The sequence below is a fragment of the Aegilops tauschii genome, chromosome 2 (assembly GCF_002575655.3).
Source record: "Aegilops tauschii subsp. strangulata cultivar AL8/78 chromosome 2, Aet v6.0, whole genome shotgun sequence".
In the NCBI taxonomy this organism is placed as follows: domain Eukaryota; kingdom Viridiplantae; phylum Streptophyta; class Magnoliopsida; order Poales; family Poaceae; genus Aegilops; species Aegilops tauschii.
In genome coordinates this window covers 635424810-635435142 of record NC_053036.3, presented here as the reverse complement: position 1 = coordinate 635435142, position 10333 = coordinate 635424810, and the positions used below count along the sequence as shown (strand labels likewise).

At 42.1% G+C, this 10333-nt stretch overlaps 1 protein-coding gene across 1 annotated transcript; it reads left to right on the top strand.

The window, feature by feature from the left end:
* The first annotated feature begins 579 nt into the window (after positions 1-579).
* LOC109739138 (katanin p80 WD40 repeat-containing subunit B1 homolog KTN80.4) lies at positions 580-9349 on the top strand. Its single transcript, XM_020298227.4, has 18 exons — positions 580-1078; positions 1497-1627; positions 2021-2138; positions 2242-2468; positions 2695-2797; positions 3273-3343; positions 4705-4779; positions 4866-5009; positions 5109-5337; positions 5441-6346; positions 6846-6902; positions 6974-7089; positions 7295-7417; positions 7838-7912; positions 8001-8113; positions 8297-8416; positions 8498-8566; positions 8749-9349. Exons 1-18 carry the CDS (start codon positions 1045-1047, stop codon positions 8813-8815), a joined length of 2778 nt encoding a protein of 925 aa, XP_020153816.1. The 5' UTR covers positions 580-1044; the 3' UTR covers positions 8816-9349.
* The last annotated feature ends 984 nt before the right edge of the window (positions 9350-10333 follow it).

The following is a 10333-nucleotide window of genomic DNA, read 5'->3' as shown; positions in this document are numbered from 1 at the left end:
TACTAATTAAACACCATGGATTTCTGATTTTGTCGATGTACATCATCTCCCTTCCTTGATATGTGCAAGTTTGTCCCGAATCCCCAAGGATCTTATCAAGAATGAGGGTAGCACGCATCGAAAAGGAATAAGAGCGCATTAGTGACCGGTTCAGGTCCGCCCGCCAGTGCCCTCGTATGGATACATACAACACATTTCGATCCGTCAAGACACAAAATTTGACCAACAATCACCCCATAAATATGTGATGTAAAATCTCGGCCATAAATACATACTTAACACGCATTTAGTGGCACCAACTTCACACCACATACGAATGTCACACCAATGTGGTAACTATGTATTGACTACATCATTGCCCTAACCAATGAGAGCCTACCCTAGAGGAACCACCAGCAAGAAAAATGCCCCAACAAATTTCTTAGTAAAATAACCATCGTTGGTGGATGACGTGGGAGCACAACGGAACCAGCGGAATTTGGAATTTGAATTTAAACAGCTATAGAACGAACGAACGGATTTTAAAATTGGTGGGGAGCAAGATCCATCTTAATGAGTGAGCCATCCAGGTCCAGCCCCGGAGCGGAGGGACCCTTTGTTAATTCAAAATTTTCGACGCAGCCCCGTCTTCCTCCTCCTGGAGCCGAGCCGCTCCCCCCCAACCCCACCCCCCACCCCGACGGGACCCAGCCCGACGACAGCTCCATTTCCCCCTCCCTCCCTCCCTCCCCACCAAACTCGAATTCTCGCCACCGCATTCCCCGCACCCACCTTCTCCCCCCGCATCTTCCGCAGCGGCGGCGCGGCGCTTCCCCGCGCGGACGGCGGGCCCAGCAAGGCGGCGGCGGCGGCGGGGTTTGTCTGTTCCCCCACGGCGGGGATAGGGCGAGGAGGGCGAGTGCGGGGCGGAGGGCGTGGCAGGCGCCACGGGATAGGCGGGGGCGCGAGATCCGGGCCGGCGGCGCGATCTGGGCGCGGGCCATGAGATTGGGGACGGCGGCGCGGCGGTGAGGCGAGGCGAGGCGCGGCGCGGCACCCGGCGGCATGACGACCAACACCAAGCGCGCGTACAAGCTCCGTATCCTCGATTCCGTCCAGATTTTTTTTTCCGCGGGGCTCTTTTTGTTTTAAATTGTTTGTTCGGGGGAGGGAGGTAGCTGCATTGCGCGAGCCCGTCTGACCGATGCGTCCTCTGCTGTCGCGCTCGTTCTGCTGGCCGGCTCCGCGAGAAGTTTTCTGCGTCTCTTCTCGTGGATGACATTGGTAGGGTGGAGCACGACTCGGTGGCGTGGGTGAGATTTATTTTTGGTGTGATTTATCGAGTAGCGTTTGATTGCTTCATGTCGGCCTGTTTGGTGCTTGCTGGCTAGTTCGTTGGCGCGTTATGTCGGTTTTAGTGCTGATTGCTATGAACGCGGAGTGTTCATGGAATGCCTGGGGTTAATTTCGTTGCTAAAGTTGCGACATTGGGTTGCCTTGACTCTCATTTGCCGTAGAGGAGTTTGTGGCGCACGCGTCCAATGTCAACTGCCTCAAGATCGGGAGGAAGACCTCGCGGGTTCTTGTCACTGGAGGAGAGGATCATAAGGTTAATCTTTGGGCTATCGGGAAGCCCAATTCGATATCGGTAAGACTATTCTTTTGCTGACTCTAATAAGTATCACCTAGTCTGTTGAAGGTGATTGCGCAGTTGAGTAGGCGAATAGTACCCTGAAGTCAACCAAATGAAACTCTTGACTGACCCTTGAGATGATTGCTAGATGAAAGTTTCACCAGCTTAGCTGTTGATGACTTCAGCATGCTTCTCTTTATGTTGGTTTTCAGTTAATGTTGATATTGTTTTTATGTTAACTTACTATGGACCTACTAAATGAATATGTGTCTGAGAAAGGTCACTGTAGTTATCAGAAGTTTCATATATAATGTCTTTAGTTGATGAAACAGTTAATTTGATTCACCTTTTTTTGTTTTTCCCCCGATTAACTTGCCTCACCTTCTTTCTTATCTTTTGGTTGTACAGAGTTTACCAGGGCATACAAGTGCTGTGGAGTCAGTTGCTTTTGATTCCACAGAAGTATTTGTGGCTGCAGGAGCAGCCAGTGGCACAGTAAAATTATGGGATCTAGAGGAGGCGAAGAGTACGTAACTATGGATGCATGACTTAACCTATTTGTGTTTATGAACATCCATGCTGTGTCATTATCTTTTATTATTTGCATAACTTGGTGGTTATGTGTGCAGTCGTCCGCACGCTTACTGGACATAGATCAAACTGTATGTCAGTTGATTTCCATCCTTTTGGGGAATTCTTTGCCTCTGGGTCTTTGGACACTAATCTGAAGATATGGGATATAAGAAGGAAGGGCTGCATCCACACATACAAAGGCCACACAAGAGGGGTGAATGCTATTAGGTTCACACCTGATGGCCGTTGGGTTGTGTCTGGTGGCGAAGATAGTGCAGTGAAGGTAAGATTTGTTAGCAATGCTTTTGTGTATTTCAGTTGCTAGTTTTGGTCATATGGTTTCATTTCTTTCATAATCCTTCTGATAACACACTGCATACTTGTGCTTATAATTTAGGATGAGTTAAATTTAAATTCTCAGCACACAGCCTGTCTTTCTTGTACTTAAACTCAGCATGATCATTACATCCCATACTGTATTGAACTCATAATCAGTTTTGCCTTGGCAGATCTGGGATTTGACAGCTGGAAAGTTACTGCATGAGTTCAAATCCCATGAGGGTCAAATTCAGTGCATTGATTTCCATCCCCATGAGTTCCTTCTGGCAACAGGTTGGATTCACAGTTTATAATGCCGACCTGTCATCTATATGTTAACTTTTCTTTGCCCTTTTTGTTGTAGTAGCCTAGTAGCACTTTCTAATACTTTATTTAACTGTCAAACTTCTGTCTTTCCTCCTTGTTAGGGAAAACACTTAATGCTCATTGAGAATGTACATGCTATTTAAATACTTGGTCCGAAAATGAACCATTATGGTAATAAGTTATCTATTATACATACTGGCCCACATGCAATATGTTGACTAGGCCCACCTATCAGTTTAATTAACTTCCCTTTGTTTACTATCCGGGATTGCAAATGTCAAATTGTCTTGTTCTGACATATTTTAATTTGTTGCATCTGTCATGTATCTCAACCTTAATTTCCCTATCAGCTATTTCTGTCAGTGTAAGAAGTTATCTTTGCCTGTCCTATGTCTGATTTGCAACTATGAATTTATTACATGACACTGGTTGGCTCACTCAGGTTCAGCTGATAAAACTGTCAAGTTCTGGGATTTGGAGACCTTTGAGTTGATTGGATCTACTGGACCTGAGGTATACCTTTCTATTCGACTTTCTTGTGAAGATTATCCATCCTACCCAGTTTAACTTTGTCAAACATGGCAACCCAGAATTTTCTTTAAGCTTGAGGTTACTGGTTTCAGAACCATAATGTAGGAGAATAAATGTTGGTGTCTCTTTTATTTAGTCCCAGAAGTATTGTTTGAAAGAACAAACACGGGGTAAACACCTGAAAGCCTCTTTCCTGCGTTTGAAGGAAAATATAACTAAATAGGAAATAGCATGCCATGATAGTGCTCATGACATCGTTGAACTTCTGTGATGCTCAATGCCCTAAATCACATTGCTATACGTTGCAGTGAGCATCATGTCTTTATGTCATTAGCTTTACAAAGTAATTACCTTGTGGGATGTTCTAGTACATACACTTTAAAAAACTAGTCAGGGGTGGCAATTTTAGATAGAAAACTGTATTAACTTCAATCCAGTGTTGTAATTGTTAATGATACAATAAGAATTCCGATACTAGCCTAAATATACAACCAGTACCTTATGTGCTCTCTTAGTGACAAGTGCCATCTATGGACAAGTGAGGCTAATATAGACCGCCAGAAGATGTTCTATACAAAAGAAAGACATTTGAAATAATATTATTTATATAACCACATATCCATTTAACATATGCTTTCTTTGTTTTTTGTCTACTTTCTCTACTGGTTCCCCAATTGGTGGCTGCAGCAGAGACCTTTCCTCCAATTTCAATAAAAAAAACAGCCAGAGTAACACAAATAGCACCTTGGCTGGGAGTTGGGACATTATTTACTCAATAATAGCATTAATAGGTTTCTCCCTTCTGAGTCATCGAAGCAGTGCAAGAATGGGGAGAAACGAATATCACCTTAGTTGATAGTATCTTCTCTTATTGCTTAGATGGGTTGAATTTATATAGAATCTAAAAAGATCATGCATGAAAGAAAGTCTTGCAGTGAATTTCAGTTCCAACTTACTTGCATGGATTATGAGTCCAAGGACTAGTCAAGACTAGACTAGTCTACGAGTCTCAACTCCAAGGCTGACTACACTTCAGTGTCGACTAGTCTATGAGTCGCAACTTCAGTGTCGACTAGTGTTGATTAGTCACGCTTAGTCTATGAGTCTCAACCTCGGAACGACTCGTCAACTCGTAAACCTTGCTTACTTGACATTGGTCATGGCAGGGCTAAATATCCCCTCCATGTGAAATAAACCATATTATTCAAACTAAAGGGATTAGTTGTAATCTCCTCCATTGATCTGTACTGAAATTTGTTAGCTTAAATGAATTAGGTGTGCTGAAGTAAGACCCCTTATCATATTCATGTAGTTATTTGCTAATGTTTCTACTGGAATATCAGATGACAGGTGTAAGATCTATGACATTCAATCCCGACGGAAGATCTCTGTTATGCGGGTTGCACGAGAGCTTAAAGGTAGTATTACTGTTTACTCATGTGACTGTTACTGCAGATTTTTCGTTTCCATGTCCTTCAGATATAACTTCTCTTAAATTAAGCAGGTTTTCTCTTGGGAACCAATAAGATGCCATGATACTGTAGATGTGGGATGGTCTAGACTATCGGATCTCAATGTCCATGAGGGAAAACTTCTTGGTTGTTCTTCTAATCAGAGTTGTGTTGGAATATGGGTTGTTGATCTAACGGTATGCTATTGGCTTCGCAGCTGCATTTCTAATACCAATATCTTATTCTCTGTCTTCTCTTGTTTTTAATTGACTGCTAACCAAACAATCAATTGGCAGCGTCTTGAGCCACACGCAACTGGTACTTCAGCATTACTTAATGGCCGTTCTGAATTGAAGGCTTCGTCAGGTGGCACTATGCCATTACAAAATGACAGTGGTTCAAGGGCCAACATAGGGCGATCATCAGCTCTACAAAATTCAGAGAATAACTTAAAGGCTTCTGCAGGAAGGCTCTCAGTTTCTCAGAACTCAGATTCTGCACCCAAGGAGATTAAGCCGACAGCTTGTATGTCACTGATCTTCTCTTTTTAGACATGTTTGTAATTTAGTGTTTGAAACGCAACATATGTCTAATCTGTCCTTTGTCTGTTCTTGTTACGATAATGAAGCAAGTGGCATGGTCCCAAGCACTCCTCAAAGGGTCGGAACTGGCTCCAGTACTAGAACAGCTGGAAATTCAACTTTTGCATCTGGTGGCACCACTTTAAAGAGAAGTTCACTGAAGAGTAACAGCACTTCTAATCTTCATAATTTCAGTAAAACTGACGTGGTGCCTGCTGCTGTTATCATCCCAAGAACTAGCTCAGGAGCAGACCTTGGTACTGGTTCAAGAAGTTATGCTGCTGATGTGGCCCCTGTTCTTTCGAAGGCAAGCAGAAGGGCAGAGCCTGCTACTGATCCTAGGACAGAAAGTGCTGATGTGGCACCTGCTGTTGTTCCCAGAACAAGTTCAAGAATGGAAATGGCCTCTGATTCAGCACCTGATGCTGTTTCTAGGGTTGGCAGAAGGTTGGAATCTGCTGCTGATTCTAGGAAAGAAAGTGCTGATGCAGCACCGGTCGTTCCCAGGGCTACTTCAAGAATGGAAATGGCCTCTGATTCTGTACCTATTCTTCCGAAGGCAGGCAGAAGGTTTGAGTCTGCTACTGATTCAAGAAAAGAAAGCACTGATGAAGCGCCTGTTGTTGTTCCGAGAGCAACTTCAAGAATGGAAATGGCCTCTGATTCTAGGAGAGAACCTTCTGCCGGAAGAGTGTCACCATTTAGGATCCAATCAAGGTATGCTGAACCAAGGAAATCAACCAATGTGAAAGTTGATATGGACAAAGTTGATGTGGGAAGCAAAGATACTGAAAGTAACGACCTTACTTGTCAAATATTTCTTCCTCGGAGGAATGGTGCTGTTCAAACAGTGATCCCTGAAGAAACTCGTGAAGATGTAAAACATGGTACAGCTTACAGGTCGGGATTTGCAGGTTCAGCAGAATCAAATACGAGCCACCGGAATGATAATTGTATGTTCCTTGCCTTAACATGCTTATCTGTTTTACGTGCTGCTGTAGTTTGATTTGAATTCTGTTTCACAACCATTAGTGGTGTCTGATTTACCTATAAAGTAGGGCCTGATTTCCTGCATCATGTGCTCGAAACATGATTCTCGTATGAGTCTGATGAAATTTCCATTCCCTTTTGTCCTCTGTACTGAATCAAGTGTTAGGAACAACTAAATGTATTCGTTCGAGGTTCTTTAATCATTTTTGTAGCTAGATGTTCTCCATATGCAATAGTTGCTTGTAAATTTGATTAATTAATCTTATCTTTGTTTGGCTGTAAAAACTTGTTTTCTAAATGCTTTGGGAATTCTCTACTCTGTTGTTGAGTTATTTGTTTTCCTTTGTGTTTTAACTTCATAATTTTTATTTGACAAATCATGCATCACAGTTTTAAAATTGCCTGTAAATTTCATGTATAACTAAAGTTGTAACTGCTTGAGCATTTGGTGCTCCTTTACAGATGTTCCTAGAATGCGTAAGCCAAGAGATAACTGCTACATTGAAGTTTCAAGAGCAGGTATATCATTTGGTATACTTTGGTGCTTGCAACAAGTTGTTCTGTAGGTCTGAATCATATAGTATTTCCAGGAAGAACAAGATCAATTGTTTCTAACTGGGAAGGCAGGGATCAGTCCCCAAGTCATGAAGAACCAACAACAAGCAATTCAGCGCTGGGGGCTCCTAGAGGCCGAATGTATTCATCTGTATGTGAGACAACCCATACGCTTTTACAACATTCTGTTTATTTTTTGTTCTTACTGTTTGATTCAATGCACCAATCTTTTCCTTTAGTTGTTGTCTACTTGATACTGTTGTTATATCATGTTTAACAAATTAGAATTTGCATGTATTAATAGAAGAAAACCATAAACAAACTAATTTCTGCAACTTCTTTTTTGCCTTTTGCAGAGAGGAAGCAGTCAAGCAGCTGAAACTAATATCGTAACTAGCGAGGAGGATGTTTTATCTGTTCTAATCGAAGAGCATGATCTATTTTTAAGTTCAACACGATCGCGGCTGACAAAATTGCAGGTTTGTATGGTGCTTCACTTTTTCTTTTGGGGGGTAATATTGTTATCCTGCAGGGGAAATAAGACTTCCTAATCTCGAATTTTCTGAAACTAACAGTGTACATTTAGACTGACTAAGATATATGCCGCATGCTATTAATAGAATGTGAAAAATATAAATATACGCATTGTCCCATGTCATGGTATTCCAGAATTTAACAGAGTTTGTTTCTTCAGAATGAAATATGGCTGGTTGAGTTAACTACACTATCAGTGTACCACAATCTTATTCGGTAGTCAGCATAGTAAAGCACACCTGTGGATGGATAGTCTACCAAACATGATTGCTAACAGACTATCTTACTGCCTCAAATGTTTTAAGTTTTAACTGACTATAATTTACACTGGATCCAAATGTGTATCCAATATATCTTACTCACAGATTCTGCATCAAATGTGGCAAAGAAATGACATCAGGGGTGTTTTCTCAGCGCTGGAGAAGATGTCTGATCATGCTGTCAGTACTCTGTAACCTTCTTTCCTGTTCTGCCTGGAATAACTGTTGCATTGTTGATTCATAATTATAAGATTTCTGCTAACTCCAGGTATGTGCTGATATGGCAAGTGTTCTGATGGAGAAAAGCGAGGCTATCACACTAGATCTATGTACCAGTATCCTGCCTGTCCTTGCTGACCTTCTGGAGAGTAAAACAGACAGGTAGCTCTTCTTGTTTTGTGTATCGTTCTGATTATGTTCTGGGCTGATGTACAAACAGTCATTACTCACACCGAAGTTCTGATTGCCATGTCACCGTTCGTACATTTGTTATGATTATGATTATGCCATGTCACCGTTCATACATTTGTTTATTTATTTTTACATTGCAATAAATCTTTGCAGGCACGTAGCTGTATCACTGGAACTGGTGGTGAAGCTTGTCAGGACTTTCGGGCCTGTAATACATTCAACAGTATCAGTTGGTCCATCTTCTGTTGGTGTAGATCTTGAAGCAGAGCAAAGGTATTGTTTCAGTCAAATGTTTTCCTGATATGCCATTACTAGAGATTGCCTTATGTTATTTTACTTGTCTTGTCATCATAGGCGGGAGAGGTGCAACTTATGCTTCATAGAACTGGAGAAAGTTAAAAATAAGCTTCCATCCCTTATGAGGTACCGGATAATCTAAATATTTTTATTGAGAATCTTAATATGATATACATTACTGGACATTGTCTTCTACCTGTACCACGAACCGTTGGTATTGCAGTTTTGGACCAGCACTATTCTGAACTGAACTCGTACACGAGTTTGCCCTTTGTGATGCTCATACTTTGTTACTTTTCTGTTTACAGAAGAAAAGGGGCAGCTTCAAACACAGCGCAGGAGCTCAGTCTCGTCTTCCAGGAAATCATGTCGTAGATTGACCACACATTCGCAATACAAACACACAGTTGAATGGGAGATGCTTTCTTTCCCTCTGGCCTCACGACGGACGCTGCTTGTTTTCGCGCTACCGTGAAGTCCTGAGGTCACGCCCGTGGTAGTAACCTTTTGTTGCTACTGATCCATGCCCTTTGTACAACACTAACCCTTATTGATTTGCCATCCTTGCCATTTGGAAAGAGAAGCCGCCAGAGCATCATCCTTGAGCCGAGCGCGGGGCGGTGTCCCTTGTGCCGTGATTGTTTTCACCGGCTGGCTTCGGAAGGTGTTCGTTTGGTCTCGACCTTGAAGTCAGAAGGCCTTCGCCCGTGCCTGTAAATGCTGTAGCCTCTCTCGCTCTGCTTGTGTATCAGCTTGCTTTTTGGTATGGTAGTTTGTTATTGGGCTTGTATGATGTCTGGTCGATGCAGTGACAAGATTGACGAGTGTGTGTGTGTGTGTGTGTGGATCTGATACATGTACAATTGTACACCATTTTTTGTTGAAGAGTTTTGACACATCAACTTTTTATTTGTCGCGCTGTCTCCTGGAAGTGTGGAACGATTCCACTCAGTGAGTCAATGTCGACGCAATAGATGTTTGGGACGACATATTTTCATTTTTCCATATACCAACTATCTTCTTGTTCAGTTTGCCAAAATTGTCTAAATCTGGTAGAATATTGATCTTCTTGTTTTAGTTTAAAAAAGGTTGTTAACTGAATCATGGGTTAGCATTTGCTCTATCTGACTTGATTTCCGTGAGATGAAATTCATGCGCTCCCTGCCTCTTTTCTGTGACCGAAGAGTGTGAAGACTGCTCAACTCATTGTTCTGATCGTTCCGCAAAAACATGCAATTTTTATTACATGAAATCTAAAAAGTGCTTACGCACTATTTAGACGAATCGAGCGGCCGGCTCTTGTCCACTGGCTTCCTCACTTATTGAATGCATGCATGGGCATGTTTTGTCTCTTAGTGCATGTGATTGATAGTATTAAATGTGATCAGACTTATATTACATGTGAATGAAAAAAACAGATCAACGTGTATTTACTTCGGATTTTCAATTTTTAAAAAACTCATATCTTTTAAACCACGCATCGAAATTCAGATCTGTCTTCACCATTGGATTCCTCGTGACGAGATCTTTGAAACTAGATCCTGCATGGGCATGTTTCGACGAATTTTTTTCGATGCCAACTTTCGTGCTATATTGTGCAACTTTAGTACTACATCGTGCAACTTTTTCCAAAACCAATTTTTGGATCTGCATGATTCAACTTTCATGAGGTTGCAATGTAGCAACCATGACAACTTTGATGTGCAACTAGTCTACTATCCCGACCAACTATCAAGTAGTCGTTGTGCAACCCTCCTCCCTACTCGTGGATGCGTAGTTTTTCACTGTCGGTGCACCCTACTCCCACCTCCCCTGCAAGCGATTTGTGCAACTTAGTCTATTGTTCAAGCCAACTGCCTATTAGCCAATGTGCAACTCCTTCCCCTTCCTATT